Below are 23,910 nucleotides of genomic sequence, written 5' to 3'. Positions count from 1 at the left end.
CCTGATGTCATCTTGTTTTTTTGCTCAAAAGGTGTCAATATGAAGACATGCTGAGACAACATACATATGTGTTTGTGTTTATGTGTGTGTGTGTGTGTGTGAGAAAGAGAGAGCTGATATCCTGTAGTTTTTACATTCCTTTTGACATTTGGGTTTTCTGCCCTGTGAAGACAAATGGAATAAATAAAAAATAACTCTAAGTTACAAGGTAATGCATGACTAATTCCAAACAATATGAATAAATAAGCATTACATTTGACAGGATAATCTGAATGCTAAAGGGTTAAAATAACATCAAGTACTGAAGTCATTGAGAATCTTTTAAGATTATTTGGTTTATTGAAAAACAAAAAAGAAAGCTGTTATTTACAATGTCAGATAGATTCCAACTTTAGATTAAAAAACTGTTTCTCATCACTTCCTCATCACTAATTGAGTTTAGTATGAAACAGCAACAATGTTATATTTTGCTGTTTTGCCTGATATTTTCATCACATTTAAAACAGCAAAAGTAGCTTGTAATAAAAATCACCAATTCTGTTGTTTATTCCTCTTTTTTTTCTTCATCTGATGTGTGCAGGCAAATGGAATGGACTGTGTATCTGTTGGTCATATTCTGTTACATTTTACTCCAGTGGCTTCAAATGACACCTTTAAATATGGCTCCTTCTGAACTTCATCATCAGCTCATCATGCAGTATATTTTAGGCATCTAAATGAGTAAGAAAATAAAATTAAATTACAAGTTCAATAATAATTTCCCATCAAACTTTTAATTAACTTCATCTTTAGAATGTATATTTTACAAATATTTACACCTCTTCATTTTGATTGGTTTACTCTTTGATCACCTTCAGCTGCCATAGTCTTAGATGTATACATAGTACTCAATTAGATTTTCACCCACCCACCCAGCACTAGAGAGGTTACCCTTAGCAAGACTGAAGACTCCCCTAACTCTCTATTGTCAGACAACAGGTGAAAACACAAAGTTGCAGAGAGGTATCCAAGAGATTGGAAAAGACTACTCAGAGGCCTCAAAGATGATGGGAAGACGATTTAGTAAAATGATGGAAAGATGAATTAGTATTCACCTAACCCATGACAGTATTTTAACTATTTGAAGAATAGTTTGTTATTATCATTCACTTTGGCCTATAGCCTGTTCACAAAACAACAGCTAAGTTCTTATTTTATTCAAATGTAACTCGATCTATACCTTAAATTTCCTCTCTCCCATCAACATCCCACTTGCTAAGACCATGTAGTTTAGTGATCCTCCTCATTGCTTATATGTTTATACAATAAATATGCTGTACATGTGTATAAATATTGTATTAATAATAATTAAATATTACAATTTATTGTAAGTCTGTTTAGCAAATAATAATTAGGAACTATTATTATTTTTTTGTGTAGGCTCTGAGCACAGTCAATTTTCACAAACCCATTACAAACCACCACCTCCACCATTTTAATCTAAACATACATGGCTTGCTTCCTTAGCTACTTATACACATCTAAGTGTACATTTACGTGGACTGTATATGTGTGTGTGTGTGTGCATATATATATATATATATATATATATATATATATGTATGTATGTATGTGTGTGTGTGTAACGTGTACATACATATCATCATCATTTAACCAGTTTGACCAGGGCTGACAAGCTGGAAAGCTGCACCAGACTCCAGTCTGATTTGGCATGGTTTCTATGGCTGGATGACCTTCCTAATGCCAATCACTCCAAGAGTGCTTTTATATTCCACCGGCACAGGTGCCATTTGCGTGACACCAGTATCTGCCATGATTGCAATTTTACTTGGCTTGATAGGTTTTCTTGTCAAGCATGGCATAATGCCAAAGGTTTCAGTCATTTGTCATTGCCTCCATGAGGCCTAACACTCGAAAGGTGCTTTTCATGTGCCACCGGCATTGGCTACTTTGCCTCTATGAGGCCTAATGCTCGAAAAGTGCTTTATACGTGCCACCCACACAAGTGCCAGTTACATGACACCAGCATTGGAGACGACTACAATTTCACTTGGCTTGACAGGTCTTAAATATATATATAAGCATAAAATTTATACCATGTTATGTGGCCACCCCACCTTTCTTCCTGGTCAACCTGCATGCCCTACTTTCATGACCTCTTTACTTCTATCCTCATTAGCCCTTAATCTGGATGTTGTATGGGATTGAGGAAGTACCAAAGTTCTATGCTACCTGGCAAGTAGCATAGATCTGAGCATTTGCACTGATCTTCTTTTCAGGTGCTGACAAATGTTCCACAGCAACTGTCACTCCCAAGTATACAGTTTTAGGGCTGCTATCATCAATGTTGGCACAATGAAAGGAGGGTCAGGTGAGATTATTGAAATGCTGGAGCATTGCCATGTTAGTGCGCGTGGTATGTAAGAAGATGGATGGGAGCCTCTGCTAGATTTCTCGCAGGTAAGAAACAAAGGTTCAAATTCTTCTGTAGGCAGAAATAATGCAGTGGGTAGGCATACTCTTAGCAGAAAAGTGGGTAGATAAGGTAATTGAGGTAGTCAGAGTATGTAATAGGGCTATCAAGCTGAGACTCGTCATAGATAAATTAAGAGTTACATTTATTTCTGCCTATGCTCCACAGTCTGAGTTGGCTGAGGACCAATTTTACGAGGTCCTTCTGCATGCTACCTCAACAAGAAATGACAGAGATGTTATTGTGGCTGGTGATTTTAATGGACACATGGGGCAGCATTCTCATGGATCCTATGGTGTGTATGATGGTATTGGCTTTGGTCCTAGGAATGAGGAGGGAACAAGGCTACTGGAATTCTGTGATGCAAAAGATCTCATGATCTGCAACACTAACTTCAGAAAACCAGCCAGACACCTAATCACTTATCAGTCTGGTGGACATATAAGCCTGGGCTGGTGCCACAGAAAAAGCACTCGGTCCACTCTGCAAGATGGGTGGTGTTAGGAAGGGCATCCAGCCATTAAAACCATGCCAAAACAGACACAGAAGTCTGTGCAGTCTTCTGCCTGGCCAGTTCCTGTCAAACTGTCCATGGAAAGTGGATGTTAAACGATGATGATGATGGTGAATGAACACACACATAAACACATATATAACGAAAGAGAGAGGAATACAGAAATAAGAAAGTAAAATGCTGAAACTCACCGTGTATCTTGATGTGTTCCAAGACACTTTGTACAACAGTAGCGTGCACCACAAGATACACACTTATAATTAGATGGAAATGTTATAACTGTTAAGGTGCTTGAGTGATACATATGTAAATGATTGACACATAATAATAATAATAACAACAACAACAGCAAGAGCACTCAGAGAGTGCAAACCTCAACGATTAGCCAGAGATGATTTTTAAAATGAGAATATCTGAAATAAACTCGACTGCTCTCACAAACAAGAATACTAAAAACGAACTGGACTACTCTCAACATTTAAGTAAAAAAACTGGAAAAATAATCCAGAATCCTTGTCCGGTACCTGATCAATCCCAATTGTAGTCATGAAATGTGAAGGTGGGTGTGCTGGCTGTGTGTGTCGTCTGCAGTGGGAACAGAGACAGTTTTCTCTATGAAGGCCTTTTCTAGTCTATCCACTGATATAGTGTCTTTACGACCATTAAGGTCTATAGTAAAAAATTTATCCATGCGTGTAAGAAAATGGAAAGGACCTGCATATGGTGTTGTTAACGGAGGTTTAATAACATTGTTGCGCACAAAAACATGAGTCCAAGGAGTAAAGCTTCCTTCAAGGCAAAGCTAGAAATGCAACAGTCAAGTAGGTAAGAAGTTTTAAACAGGAGTGATATATTCAAAATTGGTAAAACTAAAAATTGTCGAGGATAATTTAAATCTATTATTGTTACTGAATGGAACTTCTTGACACCAAATATGATTGCCAATGCTTCTTTTTCTATCCGACTATAATTCTTTTCAGCTGGCAATAATGATCTTGACACATGAGCTATAGCTTTTTTACTGCCATTGTCGTATTTGTGCAGGAGTATGGCTCCTACACCATACTCGCTTGCATCTGTAGCCAGTAGAGTATCCAACTTTGGATCAAAATGTGTCAGTAATAGGTCCAAAGTTAAAATACTTTTCAATTCCTTGAATGTCTTCTGGCACTTATTCATCCAACACCATTCTGTATTCTTTTTCAACAGATCATTGAGTGGGGCCCTTACATTATGTATGTTTGGAATGTAAATTTGGTAATAGTTTACCAAACCCAAGAATGCTTGCAGCATAGTTACATTTTTTGGTGTGGGCATATTCTTTATCGCTGTTGCTCTTGATGCATCCAGTTTTCTACAGTTTTTGTCAATTACTTGTCCTAAGTATTTGATTTTATTCAACAAGAACTGACATTTTCCCTCTGTTAACTTGAACCTGCATTTTCTTATTTTCTCAAATACTCTTAACATGTTCCATATGTTTTTTTTTCTTCCGTTTCACTCTTTATCAAAATATCGTCTAGATAGATGATAGCGAAATCACAATCACTCAGCATTGCGTCCATTACTTACTGAAATATGGCAGGAGCCACTTTTACACCAAAGAGAAGCTGCTTAAATTTAAATAAGCCATGGCGTGTGTTAATTGTTAATAAATGAGCACATTCTTCTTGTATCTGTAGATATGCCTCTGAGAGGTTTAAGTTAGAGAAGAATTTCCCTCCATTCAATTTTGCAAACACTTCCTCCAGAATGGGCAATGGGTAGTTATGTGCAACTAGACAATCATTCAACCCAGTTGAAGAATCTGCACAGACTCTTAGTTTGTTATTCTTCTTTTTCACGTAAACTGTCGGTGCTGCCCAGTCTGTGTGGTCTGTCTTTACAATTATATCAAGACTTTCCAGTCTTTCAAGTTCTTTGTTAACCTGATCAAATGGTACATTCTGTTTTAGTCTAAAAACTGATGTTGCATCTTGTTTTACAACAATCTTAGCTTTTGTTTTTGTACAACAACCCAGTTCTTCCGAAAAAACATCTGAAAATAATTTTTTAATTTTTTGTTTCAGTCCTTCGGCTTCATTTGAACCTTTGACTGACCCAACTATATTTCCCCACAGAAATATATCCCACAATTTGAATAGCTCCATCTACTCTGTGCCAAATAGATTAAGTAAATATTTTAATACATATATCTTTGCTTTTTTTGTTTAACCTCAAAATGTTACATTGCATATGAATTCAGTGAAAAAATATAATCTTTTTCCTGTAACACCATATGCTACCTTTAACAATTTAATTTTGACTTACTGACATATTTCCAAGTATTTTTCATTTATAATAGTGATGTCACTACCAGTGTCCAATTGCATTTCAACACTTGTATTTCTGATTTTCACCTTTACGAATTTTCTTATTGTTATATTTCCAATTTCTTCCAATGACATACTATTTATTCTTTTTCCTTTGTTCTGCCATTTTACCATCTTTATTCTACAGTGCGTCTTTATATGTCCTATATTACCACAATGAACGGACTCCACTTTTTTTAAATGGACAATTTTTCCTCAGGTGTATATTGCCACTTGCAAAACATGGGTTTATTTCCTGATTTTCGTTGTGTTTTTAGAAAACACTTTGTCTCTATTCTGACTATTTTGCACTTGCTTTACTTGGAAACAATCTTTATGTTCAATTTCTTCTGTGTATTGTCTTAATTTGACTATTCTTTCACATTCTTCAGACACTTGTTGTAGGGTTACAACCTGGTTTTGTTTCAACTTTGCGAGTTCTAGTTCTAACTTCTGCGTTCTTTTTGGCAGTAAGTCCCTGTGTAAAAATCAGGCATTTATGATGTTAATTCCTCCAGTTTAAACTTCTTGCATTCCCTGTTAACTCTACCAGCATATGTAATGTAGTCTTTGTCATTGTGTTTTTCTATTTTCAGACACTTCCAATATGTGTTGATCAATGAGCTTTTTTCACTAAAAATTTTACACAATATATATATCTATTGTCATTAAAGTTTATGCCAGGTTTTCTTGAGAGTAATGCTCATGTTCTGCTGCCACCAGTTTTCTTAAGCACAAACGTGTTTCCATCTTGTCATCCCAACCTTTACATTCTTTATTGAAGATTTGCTCATATTTTCTGTAGTATGTCTCAAAGGTAACTCCTTCATCAGGTTCATATTTGAACTCTGTTATGGAATTTGTGGCGTAGTCTGTCGAGAACACTTTTTCTGACTTTCCTGATGACTTCAGTAATTGCAGCATTTGTTGCTTAATATCATTTGTTGTTGTTGTTGCTCTTGCAGTTATTTCTGCTGTTGTTGCTGTTTCTGCAACTCAAGCACACCTGCTTTTATATAAATTGTGCTAAGATTTCAGTGATTTCCTTTGACATAAAGGGCATGCACATTTGATAATCAGGGAGAGAGAATGGCCATTTTGAATAACATATGTTTAATCGAAAATATCACGGACAGCACTATATGATACTTTATTGTTTTGGACTATGATTGGAAATTAGTTTCTTTGAGCCAAGAATTACTAGTCATTCATAACAATCAAAAAAGATAATTTCAAAATCTTGAAGAAGTTGTTGAATAATCTATAGAGAACAAGATTAATGAAAAGATGAGTATGAATTGGGAAGGATATCATATATGGAAAGATACTTGAAAGCAGACAGATTGAATGCCGACCTAAACTCCACAAATGCTGACAAGACTTGTAATCATTGGTTTAGAACTTTCACCAACTTTATAGATTCACTACCAGGAATTGCTGGTCATTCAGAACACCTGCTGACAATTTTCTATACTTCTAAAATTTTTCGTAAAATTCGTACACCAACTTTGTGAATTTATTAACTCCTCTTCAAGTTTCTATTAACTTTACTCGTCGAGTTTATTAATTCCTTGTGAGTTATTTAAATCCTCATTCCTTACAATATTGGATTGTTATAATGCCCACCTCGGTATACTGTAAACTTAGTAAAACCAGTAAAGACACGTTATCTCTGACTGCCTACTATATACTCTGGTACTTCATGTACTTCTCTTTACTTATAGTGACTAGGTTATTCCATTCCCCACATGAGAGGGGTGTACTATTATTACTAATTCCCTACAACATACACACACACACACAAATATATACATACACACATACATATGTATGTGTGTGTGTGTGTATCATATACTTATATACCAGACATCATGCAAATGATAAACTCAAACTCCAAGTTCAAGGTCCAATGTTATGTCCAGATAGTTCACTGCTTCACAGTCAAGCTCTAAAGAAATAAAAAAGTCCTATATGTTTAAAGAATTTTCCAAGTTTTCTTCTTATCTTTTTACAATAATACATTACCATATATGGAGAGTGAATAGAGTGTATTCCCTATAAAAACTATCCTACTATTTCTGGGAATTCCTTATTGATAGTGTAATGTGTAAATACCTGCTAGATCTGTAACTTGTGCTGAGTCATGTGATCCCGTAGTTATATCAAAGTTGTTAGATCTACTTTACACAGCCCAGTATTTAATCTCTTATTCAATAATCCTTTCCCTAGCCACTAATATGGTACCTATATCTCGCCCAAATAGTTATGCATATTTCATAGCTAAAATAAGAACTTTGTTGAGGAGAATGGGGTTAATGGAAGAGTAATAGTTAGGGATAACTAAATAATGATTATATAAGGTGCAGGCGTGGCTGTGTCGTAAGAAGCTTCCTTCTGAACCATATGATTCTAGGTTCAGTCCCACTGTGTTGAACCTTGGGCAAGTGTCTCCTACTATAGCCCCAGGTTGAAAGAAGCCTGTCATAATATATATGTATGAGTACAAATCTTGTACACAAATGTACTGTGCACACAAAGGGAGGGCTGTATGTTTACACTGGAGCAATGGCTGATTCATTTAAGAATCAATATTGCAACCATGCCACCAGCTTCAAGAAAATCAATAAGAGACATTCAACATCTTTGGCAAATTTTGTGATGACTTAAGGAAGATAAAATTAAATATAACATAACTTGGTTCATAGTAAGGCATGCAATACCATATAATACCATTTCCAAGAGATACTGTCTCTGCTCTGAGGAACCCCTGTCTATTCCGTGGACCAATGAGAAAATCATTAATACAATTTCTGAAGGATTCTCAAGATGCTTCCATGCATATAAATGCACTTTTGCACAATGCAGTGGAAATGAATTTGAGTAACTGTTGACATAATTCACCTTAAGGTAAAGATGAATTAAATTTAGGTTTAATCTCCCCATTCTTATAAACACCAAGTAGCTATTTAACTAACTATGTGAACATATGTGCACCACACCATGTGTGTCTATGCTTACATCTTTATGGATGCTTGTATGAGCACGTGTACAGGCGCCATACAACCTGCACAAGGGTGTTTATACATCCATATCTGTTAATGGTTATATTTAATACTTTTATTACTGTATTGCATGTTCGTTTCTTTTTTGTATCTGTGATTTTATTATTGATCTTCTATATAAATAAAGATATATCCTTTAATTTGCTGCTTTCCTTTACACAAAATGAGAAGATACATTGCAGAACTGTTATTTTAACGAGTTATGTCTATTTATCACCCAAAGAGACACATCTGTACTGTTAGATGCTCCTGAACCAGTTAAGTATCCTACCCATGAGGGATCAATGCTAGATGTGTCAAAACAATTGTAGTGATTAATAAAGATTGTCATATCTTCCATCTTCTGTCTCTCATTAACCAAATGTGTGTGTGTGTGTGTGTGTTTGTCCCCCACCACTGCTTGATAATTAGTGTTGGTATGTTTATGTTGCTGTAACTTAGTGGTTCAGCAAAAGAGACCAGTAGAATAAGTATTAAGCTTAAAAAAAAATCCAGACACAGTTAAGTGACTGAAAGGAATAAAAGACAAAGCTAAAAGAATAACACAGCAGGTAAAAGGATATCCACAAATGGCACAGAAATGCTTTTCTGGAAATTTTGATGGTGGAACCACGGCAGAGAAGTAATTTGGTGTCTTTTTAATGGCCAGTTGCTAGAGAAAAGGAAAAACATAGATTATAGATAACTGGCAAAATGAATTTCAGTAAATAATTTAATATATTTTTATAAATCACTGATAAAGCAGTAGAAAGATATTCATATACGGGTTGTTATTCTTCTTGTATCATATATATATACATATGTATACATCATCATCATCATCATCATCGTCGTCATTTAACGTCCGCTTTCCATGCTAGTATGGGTTGGACGATTTGACTGAGGACTGGTGAACCAGATGGCTGCACCAGACTCCAATCTGATTTGACAGAGTTTCTACAGCTGGATGCCCTTCCTAACGCCAACCACTCTGAGAGTGTAGTGGGTGCTTTTACGTGCCAGTTAGGTGGTACTGTCGACGTCCACACTCGAAATGGTGTATTTTATGTGCCACCCGCACAAGAGCCAGTCCATCGGCACTGGCAACGATCGCGCTCGAACAGTGCTCTTAGTGCTCCACTGGTACAGGAGCCATCACGATTTCGCTTTTGCTTGCCCCAACAAGTCTTCGCAAGCCGAGTTTAGTGTGCCTACAAATATAGTTCCATTTCGATTTCACTTGCCTCACCATGTCTTCGCAAGCAGAGTTTAGTTTCCAATGAAGGAATGTTACGTGTAAGTGGGCTGGCTACATCCCTGGCAGAGGCCTTGGATTTTGGTCTCACTTGGCTTGCCGGGTCTTCTCACGGTCACAGTCAAAGGTCACAGTCGAAGGTCACAGTCGCAAGTCATCACGATGATGACGATGATATATATATATATATATATATATATATATATATATATATTATTCATATAAATACATAATATATATATCATCCATATAAATACAGTGTACATTTAAACACATAAGAAATGGCCATAATAGGGCATCTAACCCACTAGAAGAAGTAGTTAAAATCTAAACCACTGTTAGGGGTAATTTTGGAAGGGAATGAAAATAAAAACATTTACCATTTATTTCCTATACCATGGTTTCAAGCTATCTTCAGCAAATAAAATAATTTGCTAGGCGTTTGCGCCAATCATCAGCAGGAAAGCCAAGATTAACATATATATACGAGGCAATACAGAACATGCCTCGTGCTTACATGTTATAATTTTATAAATCCACTGCGCAAGTGCAGTTTTTTATCAGCAGCAAATATTGCCTCGTATTTATATGTTAATCTTGGCTTTCCTGCTGATGATAGCTGCGCCTAGCAAATTATTTTATTTGCTGAAGATAGCTTGAAACCATGGTACAGGAAATAGATGGTAAATGTTTTTATTTTTTATCCCCTTTCAAAATTACCCCTAATAGTGGCTTGGACAGAAATAGAAGTCAGTAATGAAAGGGTTAACTAGAAACAATAGAAGACTTCTTACCTCTTCTTCCAACAATGCATTGAAAGATTTTTTGCATCTTTTCAGTTGCTCCACTTTGTTCTTCTTTTTCTTCCGTCCAATTCCTGCAAACAACAGTAACGATATATGGATATATATATATATATATATATATATATATATATATATATATATACATATATATACATATATATACATACATATATATACATATATATACATATACATATATATATATATATATATATATGACATTAAAAACTCTGCTTGCGAAGACCTGTTGAGGCAAGTGAATTTGGAATTTGAAATCGAAATCGAACAGAATCTGACGACTGGCACCCATGCCAACCTCTCCTTCATTGGACACTAAACTCTGCTTGTGAAGACCTGTTGGGGGCCAGTGAAATCGTAATTGAACCATACTCGATGACTGGCACCACGCCAGTGGAGCACTAACAGCACTGCCAGAGTGTGTTCATTGCCAGAGCAGCTGTCTGGCTTCTATGCTAGTGGCCTGTAAATAGCACCATTTGAGCGTAATCGTTACCAGCACTTCTAGCACTTGTGCTGGTGGCACGTTAGAAAATCATTCGAGTGAGGTCGTTGCCAGTACCGTATGACTGTCCCTCGTGCTGGTGGCACGTTAGAAAATCATTCGAGTGAGGTCGTTGCCAGTACCGTATGACTGTCCCTCGTGCTGGTGGCACGTAAAAGCACCCACTACACTCTCGGAGTGGTTGGCGTTAGGAAGGGCATCCAGCTGTAGAAACCCTGCCAGATCAGATTGGAGCGTGGTGCAGCCTTCTGGCTCGCCAGTCCTCAGTCAAATCATCCAACCCATGCTAGCATGGAAAGCGGACGTTAAACGATGATGATGATATGGATACATATATATGGATATATATATATATATATATATATATATGGGGATATATATATATGGGGATATATATATATGGGGATATATATATATATATATATGGGGATATATATATATATGGGGATATATATATATGGGGATATATATATAGATATATATATTGGGAAAAGCATCACTGATGCTATATTTCTGGTAAGACAGCTTCAGGAGAAATACCTAGCCAAGGATAAACCTCTGTACCTGGCTTTCGTTGACATGGAGAAAGCCTTTGACAAGGTCCCCTGACCCCTCATCTGGTGGTCAATGAGGAAACTAGGGATAGAAGAATGGTTAGTGAGAGCTGTGCGAGCTATGTTCAGAGACACTGTCAGTAAGGTGAGGGTTGGCAATGAGTACAGTGAAGAATTCCGGGTAGAGGTAGGGGTCCACCAAGGTTCTGTCCTCAGCCCCCTCCTATTTATCATAGTTGTCCAGGCTATAACAGAGGAATTCAAGACAGGATGCCCCTGGGAGCTCCTCTATGTTGATGACCTTGCACTAATTGCTGAGTCACTATCAGAACTAGAAGAGAAGTTTCAGGTGTGGAAGCAAGGACTAGAATCAAAGGGCCTTAGAATCAACCTAGCTAAAACCAAAGTCCTAATAAGTAGGAAGGTCGAAAAATCACAAACACCTTCAGGTCGATGGCCCTGCTCGATCTGTAGAAAAGGTGTAGGTAGAAACTCTATAAGATGCACCCAGTGCAAGCTATGGACACATAAGAGGTGCAACAATATCAAAGGAAGGTTAACTAGGAAGTTAGTTTTTGTATGTAGTAGATGTTCAGGAGCTATAAACACTGTAAATATGCAGAAAACAACTTCTGCCACATTCCAGGGAGATAGCTTCCGCTATCTAAGTGACCAGGTTAGTAGTGGGGGAGGGTGCTCTGAAAGTGTAGTTGCTAGAATAAGAATAGCCTGGGCAAAGTTCAGAGACCTCCTACCTCTGCTGGTGTAGCCAGCTCTTATATATAATTATAAGCGTGACATTATTAACTTTATGTTTATTAGAATATAAACTAACAGAAATATTAAATGCAAAGCTTATCTTAACAAATCTTTTGTTTAAAATACAATTTAAACGAAGTTTTAAGTTAAACTGAAATTATAAATACAATATAATTAACTTTAATTTTAATATAAACTAACCAAAATTAATTTACTGTATATAAAAATAATTGGAAGAATGGAGGTAGCAGGGAATTGTATCAGACTGCCAGAAGGGAAGCTAGGAGACCGGTTTATTTAGCCAGAGGGGAAGCAGATAACAAAAAATTTGTCAATATTCTGCGCCATGTAGATCAAAGACTTCAGGTATTTCATGTTGCAAGACAGTGTGTGAGAGAGAATCGTGATGTTGTAAGAGAGAAATGTGTCTGCATGGATGATGGTTCACTTGCACTAAACAAGGCTGCAAAGAAAGAGGTTTGGAGATGCCACTATGAAAGGTTGCTCAATAAAGAGAATGAATGGGAGAAAGAGAGTCTGCCGAATGTCGTCCCAACAGAGGGACCAGCGATTCGAGTTGACAGTACCATGGTAGATAAAGCTATTAAGAGTATGAAGACAGGGAAAGCCCCTGGCCCTTCAGGAATCACTGCAGGGATGCTCAAAATATCTGGCAGTGTCAGTATAGCCTAGTCACCCGTATAGTTAACCAGGTGATACACGAAGGAGTCATACCCAATGACTGGTGTAGCAGCACCATAGTCAACTGTTACAAAGGTGATGCTTTAGATACAAATAATTACAGGGGTATCAAGTTGTTAGATCAGGTAATGAAAGTCACGGAGAGGGTCAAAGCCCAACTACTCAGGGAGCAGGTCAGTTTAGACGTGATGCAGTTTGGGTTCGTGCCTGCGAAAAGCACCACTGATGCTATATTTCTGGTAAGACAGCTGCAGGAGAAATACCTAGCCAAGGATAAACCTCTGTACCTGGCTTTCGTTGACATGGAGAAAGCCTTTGACAGGGTCCCCCGATCCCTCATCTAGTGGTCAATGAGGAAACTATGGATAGAAGAATGGTTAGTGAGAGATGTGCGAGCCATGTACAGGGACGCTGTCAGTAAGGTGAGGCAACGAGTACAGTGAAGAATTCTGGGTAGAGGTAGGGGTCTACCAAGGTTCAGTCCTCAGCCCCCTCCTATTTATCATAGTCCTCCAGGCAATAACACAGGAATTCAAGACAGGATGCCCCTGGGAGCTCCTCTATGTGGATGATCTTGCTCTAATTGCCAAGTCAGTATCAGAACTAGAGAAGTTTCAGGTGTGGAAGCAAGGGTTAGAATCGAAGGGCCTTAGAGTCCTAATAAGTAGAAAGGCAGTCAAACCACAAACCCCTTCAGGTAGATGGCCCTGCTCGATCTGGAGAAAAGGCGTAGGTAGAAACTCTATAAGATGTACCCAGTGTAAGCTATGGACACATAAGAGGTGCAGCTATATCAAAGGAAGGCTAACCGGGAAGATAGTTTTTGTATGTGGTAAATGCTCAGGGGCTATAAACACTGAAAATGTGCAGAGAACAACCTCTATCTCATTCCAGGGAGAAAAACTACAAGTAGTTAATAACTTCCGTTACCTAGGTGACCAAGTTAGTAGCCGGGTGGGTGCTCTGAAAGTGTAGCTGCTAGAATAAGAATAGCCTGGGCAAAGTTCAGAGAACTCCTACCACTGCTGGTGGCAAAGAGCCTCTCACTCAGAGTAAAAGGCAGACTGTATGACACATGTGTACGAACCGCCATGCTACATGGCAGTGAAACATGGGCCGTGACTGCTGAGGACATGTGTAAGCTTGCAAGGAACAAAGCCAGTATGCTCCGCTGGATGTGTAATGTCAGTGTGCATACTCAACAGAGTATAAGTGCCTTGAGAGAAAAGTTGGACCTAAGAAGCATCAGATGTGGTGTGCAAGAGAGACGATTGCGCTGGTATAGACATGTGGTGAGAATGGATGAGGATAGCTGTGTGAAAAAGTGCCACACCCTAGCATTTGAGGGAACCTGTGGAAGAGGTAGACCCGGGAAGACCTGGGATGAGGTGGTGAAACATGACCTTCAAACATTAGGCCTCACTGAGGTAATGACTAGTGACCAAGACATTTGGAAATATGCTGTGCTTGAGAAGACCCGGCAAGCCAAGTGAGACCATAACATGTGGCCTATGCCAGTGGTGTAACCAGCTCCCTTAGGCGTATCTTTCTTTCATTGGACACTAAACTCTGCTTGTGAAGACCTGTTGAGGCAAGTGAAATCGAAATGAAATTCGATGACAGTGCCGCATGACTGGCATCCGTGCTAGTGGAGCGCTAAGAGCACCATCCTAGTGTGATCGTTACCAGGGCCACTGACTGGCCTCTGTGCTGGTGGCATATAAAAAGCACCATTCGAGTGTGATCGTTACCAGTGTAACCTTATTGGCACTTGTGCTGGTGGTACGTGGAAAACAACACTCGAGCGAGGGCGTTGCCAGTGCCGCTGGACTGGCTCCTGTGCAGGTGACACGTAAAAACACCATTTGAACGTGGCTGTTGCCAGTAGTGCCTGACTGGCCCTCGTGCTGGTGGTGCATAAAAGCACCCACTACACTCTCGGAGTGGTTGGCATTAGGAAGAGCATCCAGCTGTAGAATCTCTGCCAGATCAGATTGGAGCCTGGTGCAGCCATCTGGCTCACCAGTCCCCAGTTAAACTGTCCAACCCATGCCAGCATGGAAAGCGGACGTTATATATACACACACACACACATATATATACATATTCTACTGTATGAATGGATCACAGTATTTGAATTTATGTAATCATCTCTTTTGCTGTTGTTGTTACTCCTGTCAGCATCTTCAAAATTACTTATCTTCTTTTACTTGTTTCATTCATTAGACTGAAGCCATGCTTTGGTACTGCCTTGAAGAATTTTTAATTGAATGAATCAACCACAGCCTGGTATTTATTCTATTGGTCACTTTTGCCATACCACTAAGTTACGAGGACATAAACACACCAACACTAGTTGTCAAGGAGTGATGGGGGAGACAAACACAGACACACATACATAAAACGGGCTTCTTTCAGTTTCCATCTACCAAATCTACACATAAGACTTTGGTTAGCCCAAGGCAATAGTGGAAAACACTTGCCCAAATGTCACACAATGGGAGTGAACCCAGAACCATGTGGTTGAGAAGCAAGCTTCTTACCACATAGCCATGTAAATAAAATCATAAAAGTTTGTAATACAAACCATTTTTTTTTTTATTGCCTACCCCAGGTACTGAGAGCAGGTCTTCCTTAGGTAATTATAGTTTCTTTTACAAAGTAATGCTTGAATAAATTATGTCTTGCAAAGAGAAGAAAAACAAGGTTTCCACACTGTGAAAGTCAAATATTATTATTATCATTATTAACAACAACAGCAGCAGCAGCAGCAGCAACAACAACAACAGCAGCAACAGCAGCAACAAGAACAACAACAAGGCGTCATGACAATATAGCCAGGCTTGTCCATTGGACACTTTGCAACACGTATGGAATTGACAGCAAAAAATTAGTACAACCACAAACCTGAAGACATCATCGAAAATGGAAATGCAAAGATCCTATGGGATTTTATGATTCAGTGCGACCATGAGATAGAGAATAGGAAGCCGGACATAGTCTTAATTGAGAAAGAAAATAAACTATGCTGGATCATAGACATAGCATTCCGAGCTGACAACAAGGTATGTGATAAGGAAGAAAGAAAAGTTGAGAGATATGACAGGTTAGCTTGGGAAGTTAAGCAGTTGTGGTCGATGAAAAAGGTAGCAGTAGTACCAATAATTGTCGGAGCCCTGGGAACTGTGAGTAAAAATCTTGAGAAGCACGGGGAACAAATAAGGGCTGTAACCAGAACCATGTGGTTGAGAAGCAAGCTTCTTACCACATAGCCATGTAAATAAAATCATAAAAGTGGAGCACTTGCAGAAAACAGCACTGCTTGGAACCGCTCGAATACTCGGGAAGATGCTCAAAAAATAAAAGGTGTTACCTTAGTTCACTGGTAGTGAACAGCTGACACTGTAGTACATCTCCAGCATTAGAAGCTGTGCAAAGGCAATAATAATAATAATAAAAATAATAATAATAATAATAATAATAATAATAATAAAAAGAATACCAACCAGAATTCATAATATCCATGTATTCTTCAAATTTGGGTGCCTTCTTACTCATTTTCAAATCAGCATGTGGATCAGCTTGGAAGTTGTCAGATTCAAGGGCCTCCAAGGCTTTCCTTGCTCGTCGTTTACGAGCAGCGTCATCAAGAATCCGTTTCTTGTCAGCTTCACGGATTCGACCTATAGTTTGGGTGAAGATAACACAACAGAAATCAAACAATTATTTTGTGATCATTGAAAGCTTTACCATCTTCTGGTCACACAGAGTAAAAACCTTGACTAACATCTTAAACCATCCCTTGACACATTAGATATTGTAGTCCACTCTGCTGAGTGGTTGGTGTTAAGAAGGGCATCTAACTGTAAAAATCCTGCCAAAACAGTTGCAGAAGTCTGGTGCAGGCTTCTGCCTGGCCAGATCCTTGTCAAACCATGCCACCCATGACAGCATGGAAGGTGGACGTTAAGCGATAATGATGAGGAGTCCTACATAAACAGTTTGAAATTAAAGGTGAGATAGTCCTGGCTGGAACATATTTGACAATAGGTCAGTCAACTCATCATTGTCATCATTTTTACATCCATGTTCCATGCTGGCACGGACCGGATAGTTTAAGAGGATCCAATGGGTCCAAGGACTGTGCTCCAATGTCTACATTGGCATGGTTTCGATGGTTGGATACCCTTCCTAACACTAAACACTATACAGCATATACTGGGTGCTTTTTTTTCATGCTGCCAGCATTAGGGCCATTCCACAGAATTTTATTTATGCAAAAATCAAAAATAAAGTTTGTTTATTTGGAAAAAAATTTCTTATTAATTTTTTTGAATAATAGTCATAGTTTGTGAAAATGGAGAAAATGATTCTCGGTCTTCTGTTGCTTATGCACAAAGTATCATAATTTTCATAATTTCTAATTTTGGCCATTGCTGAGGGGAAAATGTTTTTTTTTTTTCTGGTTGAGAGAAATAGAAAAAACCTTAACTGGTTAAAAGTACTGGAACATGAACTCCACAAGGGAACAAATATTCAGTAATATTGAAAACTTAAATCTGCTTCAGAGAAACAGCAGCGTTACTTGTCCAATAAATGATTTTTCCCCTCCACAACATTTTAAGGCCTTTAAGTTTTGTTAGTTCTTGCACAAATGGCCAATTCAGAACTTGCATTTCAGAACCTCTGTTTTTAGGCCAGAGCTACTCAATGATGTTTTCAAAATGGCTAGATGGTCTTTTGCTCTGTCCAAGGTACATTAAGTATATTTTTGTTGCGGAGGGGAAGTCTGTTGCAGAAAAAGTGTGAAGTCCTAATGCAAACAGTCTTCAGTCTTGAGCAGATGTGTTGTGTAGACAGAGAATGTCAAAAATGTGGAGTTACTGAGCCAGTAGATGAAGTGTTTGCTGATGCTAATGAAGGTTCCATGGTGTCTTATTATCAGTGGGTGACTGGCAAAGATAAGCGAGTGAGAAAGCAGTTGCAAGAATGCACGATTGCTGAGGCAAAAGAAGATCTTGTGGTGCTACTACAGCTGTTCAGCAGATACATTTATGACATTAAGCGGCAGTTTGCAGAGCTCAAGTTCCTGAAAGAAAACCTGAAAACTGGTGTTGTGATCATTCAAGAAGATTTTTCAGAAAATTTTCAACTGAAACACCAGAAAGAAGTGATGACAGCTCATTGATCCAGTGACATGGTCACTCTCTTCACTGCCATGGCTTACTTCAAGGGCAAAGAAGGTGAACTTGAGCATGCATCATATGTAGTTGTTTCTGATGAAATGAAGCATGAAAAGCAGTGTCTGGGCTTTCGACACAGCCATTATCAATAGCTCTCAGTTGTTATTATTATCCTGTAATTATCTTCAAAATTACTCATCTCTTTTTACTTGTTTCAGTCATTAGACTGTAGCCATGCTTGGGCATTGCCTTGAAGAATTTTTAATTGAATTGACCCCAGCCTGGTATTTATTCTATTGGTCACTTTTGCCAAACTGCTAAGTTATAGGGACATAAACACACCAACTGCTGGCTCTCGGTTCAAAAACAAGTACATCCTGGCGAACTTGCTTTATCATGAGCATGACTTTGGTGCAGAAGCTTCATGATCATTTTTTGAGATTACATGGAAAGGGACCTGTGGATGGTGTTGGTGAAGTCAGATGTGCAGTTTGGCGATTGATTTAGCAAGATAAAGAGGTTGTGACAAATGCAAAAGAGTTCTATTGTGTGACCAAGAAAGTGTGCCAAAAAATTCATATGCTTTTCATTCCACAATCATCTATCAATAGCCACTCAGAGAAGTTGGAGCAAAGATGGACTGATTGCAGGGCAATCCCAAATACTCATGCAAAAGCTGATGCTGGCTAAATCATCAATGCCAAGAATTTCCAATTCAAAGTCCAAGAACCATGCACAGAATTCACTGTCACCAACACTTGAGGAAACTAGATCAACCCCAACTGCACCAGCAGTTCCTGTAGTGCCAGGTTCTCCCAATGGTATCACAGTGCATGTAGAGCAGTACTATGCTGTTGACTGTCTTCACCAATTCTACATTGGCAGGGCCTTAGAACATGTCTCTGGTTGTATGATTAAGTTCAAGTTTCTTCATAGATCTGTTGATGCTGGTATCAACACCTTTAACTGGCTCAGAAGGGATGATATTAACACTTGTCATAAATATAATGTAATCTATGGTCCTATTCAGCTGGTTGGCACTGGGTCTTTTACAGTTGTTGAGCTGGAAAACATCAAGAAAGCATCTGCTCTTCTCATAAAAAACCACTGTAAAAGTATTTGTTTTCAAAGAGACCTTTGTCCTGAGTGTGTTTTTAATGATTTTAAAAATATTCTGGCTTAAAAGACAAAACTTACCCTTTTGATTTGAAATTTGATGATGAGTGATTTTTGTAAACAGTCAAGACTTTGTATACAATTATATATTTATTCATCATCATCATCATCATCGTTTAACGTCTTTTTTCCATGCTGGCATGGGTTGGACAGTTCGACTGGGGTCTGGGAAGCCAGGAGACTGCACCAGGTCCCAATCTGATCTGGCAGCGTTTCTACAGCTGGATGCCCTTCCTAACGCCAACCACTCCAAGAGTGTAGTGGGTGCTTTTTATGTGCCACCGACACAGGGGCCAGAGGAGCTGGCATCGACCATGATCAGATGGTGCTTTTTACGTGCCACCGGCATGATATAATTATTCATAATTTTTATATTTAATAACTATGCCTTTTTTAGAGCAAGTTTGACAAAACTGAAAAGGAGCTAGAGTATGTAATACATGCATTTGGTCAATATAATAACTCCTTCATGTGCACAAAAAGTTTAGATTGAGTGTTCTTAAATAAATATTTATAATATTTTCATTTTAATTAATGCTCATTTCTATATATTTATTTTCTAGATTCCCATTTTAAAGCTAAATGTAGATTTGCTTCAAACTTTGTGGAAATTTATGAAAACTTAGTACAATTGAAATAAATATGGAAATTAAAGTATATTGTTGATACAATTGCAGTATAAATGTTTGATTTATAAGTTACTGAAGTGGACACATTTTCACCTCTGCAACCGTATACTGTCTTAAAAGTTACCGTCCCACTCAGAAAACCTGAAAGAATGGAATTTCTTTCTGTTATCTTTTTGACAAACATAAAATATTGTAATTCAGCATTCAATAAGTTTCTGTATATTGTTTCAAGATTCAGAGAATTTAAAAATAAAATCAAAGCTTTAGAAAAAGGAAATTTTCTGTTCCCCTCCGCAATGGCACAAATTTTGTATTCTACAGCATCAGGAGATCATCATATGAAAAAGTCACACAGTGGCACAGGTGACTTTGTAAAAACTAGAAGCCCAAACACACTCAAATGTCAAAATGTTAAAAAATTATTATGAGAAAAGCACTTCTGATTTTCCCCTCCACAACATACAGAATACTGTGGAATGTACCATTATTTAGGTTGCCATGCAGTTTGCAAAACTATGAACTTCAAGTGAGATGGAACTTTATTCTAGGAGAATAAGGAGCAGAGAGCAGTATAGTATGAGAGAAAAAGGGCCAGAGCAGAAGTGGTTTTTTTTGTTGAAGAGGTGTAACATGACTTCTCACGTTTAAAAAGAGAGGATGTGGGTGGAGCTAGAACTGAATGATAAGGTGTCAGAGAAGACTTTCAAAGTTTTTGATTATAAATTAGTTTTCATTTAGGAAACGTGAAAGAACTATCTTAGTCATTTGTACGTGTCTTCTATCCATTATGCAGTTTGAACTCCTCAGTTGTCGGCTGCGGGCAAGAGTGAGTTGTACTCAATCAGGGCAAAGTTTCCTGTTCCATAGCAATATTTCCCAAAGTGGGTTCTAAGAAATCCTTAGGGGTCCGTGGAAAAAAAACTTTGGGGTTCCGCAAGATAAGGTGTCTGTTTTTTAAAAATAATTTAATGAGAATATAGATGTGGGTTTCAGAATAAGTCTGGAAGCCACAGGGGAATACAATAAAAGTCTGTTTTAGTTATATGTTGCCTTTAGTAAGTGGTTGGTTTTGAAAGTTGTGTATTACCATTAGCATGTGACTTTTAAAAAATGATCTCCTAATTTACCGTATCCCTTAAAACAATAGTTCTGGTTTCATGTGCCAAGTTTTCCCTATATATTTGTTCGTGGTCAATTATTAGAGCACTCAATTTTTTGTCTCTGCGAGCCCACCAGCCTCTTCTCTGTCAAAATATGCACGCATCTAAGGTTTTCTTTGAATTGATTCGGGATTGCTGCTACTTTCCTTTGCGGATTCCATATAGAGCCACTATACTCGAGAATATTTTTAATAATATACCTATAAATGATTTTGTAAAGCGAGACTAGTTTTTAGTTGTTTTTCTGTAATGGTTTCATTGCAAACACACACTTATAAAAGAACATGCCAAAATAAGTAGAGCGGACGCACTAAATGTCTTAGACTGAGTCACGTTCTGAGTTCGAACCATGCCTAAGTCTATTCTATTTTTAAAATTCTCGATGAAATAACGAACCAGTAAAGTACTAGAACGATTAAATGAACTATCGATATGTCGGTTTGAACCATAATGTAAGTATTTGCAATAATTTCGTGAATAGAACATAATTTACAAAAGTAAACAAAGAATATAAAATAATTATAATTAAATATAATTACTAACCGGATTCCTTTTTTTCTCCTGATGATTTTTTGGGAAAAGCCATTTCGCTTGTTTCTCTTTAGCAAATTCAAAAAATCCAAATAAAGTTGTATAATTTTTAATATTTTTAATTAAAATTTGAGTATTTCTTCGAAGTTTACAAAAATACAAAAATAGTAATGGCGGCGGTGAAGCTGAGAATGAATACTCCTTAGAAATAATTTCCAGGCAATATAATCCCAGTGTCAAAAAAGTTACTTAGTTTGGTGGAAACATCTTTGTTAAAAAGAAAATTACCCTCTTTTCTTAGGTAACTGTGCTTGGTTCTTTTCAAGAATTGATTATAAAATTTGAATAATCTATGAATAAATATAAGAAAAATAATAGTCAAAAGAAATTTCATGGCTGTGAAAATGTATTTACATATTTACAATTAGTTAAGAGTTGTTTCCCCTGTCATATGTTTAGCTAATTTTACAATTGTGATTAAAGATGTGCAGGCCTGCGCTGAGGTTGAGGCATCTCTGGCTCTACCTGTATGGTGAGCGTGTGTGGTCTCCGTTCGTTGACGAGATATTTCCCAGGTTCACCTCTTTTGGTAAACTGGAAAGTTGGATCAGGCGTAGACCAAGGCTGGGAGCTTGGCAAGCAGTGTCGACAGGCGCCCATGCTTCTCTCCCGAACGAGTAATGCCGGCGGACGGGATACCACCTCGGCGTACTATAGAGGGCTGATAGACGGCAAGTGTGATGACGGCCTGGGGGAGACTCTAGGTTTCGATGAAAGTCAGCTTGCCAACCTGCATCGAAGGACCTTCGGCCCAGGACCTATGGACAACTTCCAGAGGTCCCTCGCTTTGGCAAACATTCGACATAAGTACTATAAATGTCAAAATACACCACGTACATTTGTTTATGTTTCTGAACAAGATCGTCGCTTTCCGTAAAAATTTTTTTTTTTTTTTTACATATGGGGGGGGGGGGGTCTTCTTTTGAAGTCGGCGTAAAAGCGAAAGAGACAGAGAGAACAATGGTGCTGGTGTGTGTGTATGTGTAAGAGAGAGAGAGAGAGAGAGAAGTTATGTATGTGTATGTATGTATGTATGGATGGATGTATATATGTATGTAAGTATAGTTTATATATTATACGTATGTATATATACATAGATGTATGAATATATATATATATATATATATATAGATATAGATATATATAATAGAAATATGTTACAAAAACAAAATAGAAACTACACGTTGAAATGTAAGGGGAAAGTAAGAAGAAAAATAAGCGAAAATGCACATTGGAAATCAAAAAAAGTAAAGGCTTTTTATGAAAAGTAACGATAGATATATACAATTAGATGAACTGAGGTAGGAATAAAAGTATTAAAAGTCATTATTATGAGTTGTTAAAGAGATTCAAAAGCATACCGGTTTCATAATCATTGCTTTGAATGCACACCGAATACTGAATGTTGTCAGGTCTACTAGTCCCTGAGTAAAAAGATTATGTATACATATATTGATAGATAGATATAGATAAATGTACATGTATGTATATATATATATCTACACATCTATATTCGCATTATATATACATCGATATATATGCACATGCATATATACACACATCTATATATGTATTATATATATATATATATATATATATATATATATATATATATATACAATTAAACCTTGGGAGAGGCATTATGCCGGTAATAAACACACGCACTGGTTCAGTCCTTTATTAATTTATATAGTTTTTTGTTAAATTATTTCATTGCACTCTTGCAATCTCTTCAGTAACTTGTCTCTCCACTTCCATTTATTTTGAATTACTGGCATAATGCCTCTCCCAAGGTTTAATTGTATTTCTTTCAACACACATATCCACATCAAGAATCTTGCACACGAAATACACATACAAAATAAATATATATATATATATATATATACACACACATCTATATAAGTATTTTCTTAAAAACTTCGATCACTCTTTTTCTTCCATCTTGCACACTAGCAACCAACACCTTAACAACAACCATTACACATACATACATACTCCAGAAAGGAGAAAGTTAATTCAAAGACTACATGTCCAATCCATCGCTGGAAAATTTTTGTGCAAAATTTTCCAGAAGTATATCATTTAAATATACATGAGCATGTCTATGCATGAGAATGCATAGATAAAACGAAACATACAAATCTGCACAAATACATACATCCATACATTTGGGATAGAGAAGAGAAACTG

At 37.4% G+C, this 23,910-nt stretch overlaps 1 protein-coding gene across 1 annotated transcript; it reads right to left on the bottom strand.

Moving 5' to 3' along the window:
* Positions 1-315: 315 nt before the first annotated feature.
* Positions 316-22,558, bottom strand: LOC106880223 (zinc finger HIT domain-containing protein 1). Its single transcript, XM_014930085.3, has 6 exons — positions 21,670-22,558; positions 16,485-16,661; positions 10,429-10,511; positions 8,964-9,052; positions 3,179-3,259; positions 316-712 (listed from the first exon to the last, which is right to left on the bottom strand). Exons 1-6 carry the CDS (start codon positions 21,710-21,712, stop codon positions 691-693), a joined length of 495 nt encoding a protein of 164 aa, XP_014785571.1. The 5' UTR covers positions 21,713-22,558; the 3' UTR covers positions 316-690.
* Positions 22,559-23,910: the final 1,352 nt, after the last annotated feature.

The sequence above is a fragment of the Octopus bimaculoides genome, chromosome 25 (assembly GCF_046866305.1).
Source record: "Octopus bimaculoides isolate indiv1 chromosome 25, ASM4686630v1, whole genome shotgun sequence".
In the NCBI taxonomy this organism is placed as follows: Eukaryota; Metazoa; Mollusca; class Cephalopoda; order Octopoda; family Octopodidae; genus Octopus; species Octopus bimaculoides.
Note: the sequence above shows the minus strand (reverse complement) of the source record. Positions and strands in the feature narration are given on the sequence as shown.

Bases quoted from the DNA above. Each gene is read 5' to 3' on its own strand.
- LOC106880223 (XM_014930085.3), bottom strand. From the start codon at position 21,712: ATGGCTTTTCCCAAAAAATCATCAGGAGAAAAAAAGGAATCCG. The intron at 16,662-21,669 runs GTTAGTAATTAT...CCCAAACTATAG, and splicing joins AGGAGAAAAAAAGGAATCCG to GTCGAATCCGTGAAGCTGAC. The intron at 713-3,178 runs GTGAGTTTCAGC...TTACTCATTTAG, and splicing joins GGAACACATCAAGATACACG to ATGCCTAAAATATACTGCAT.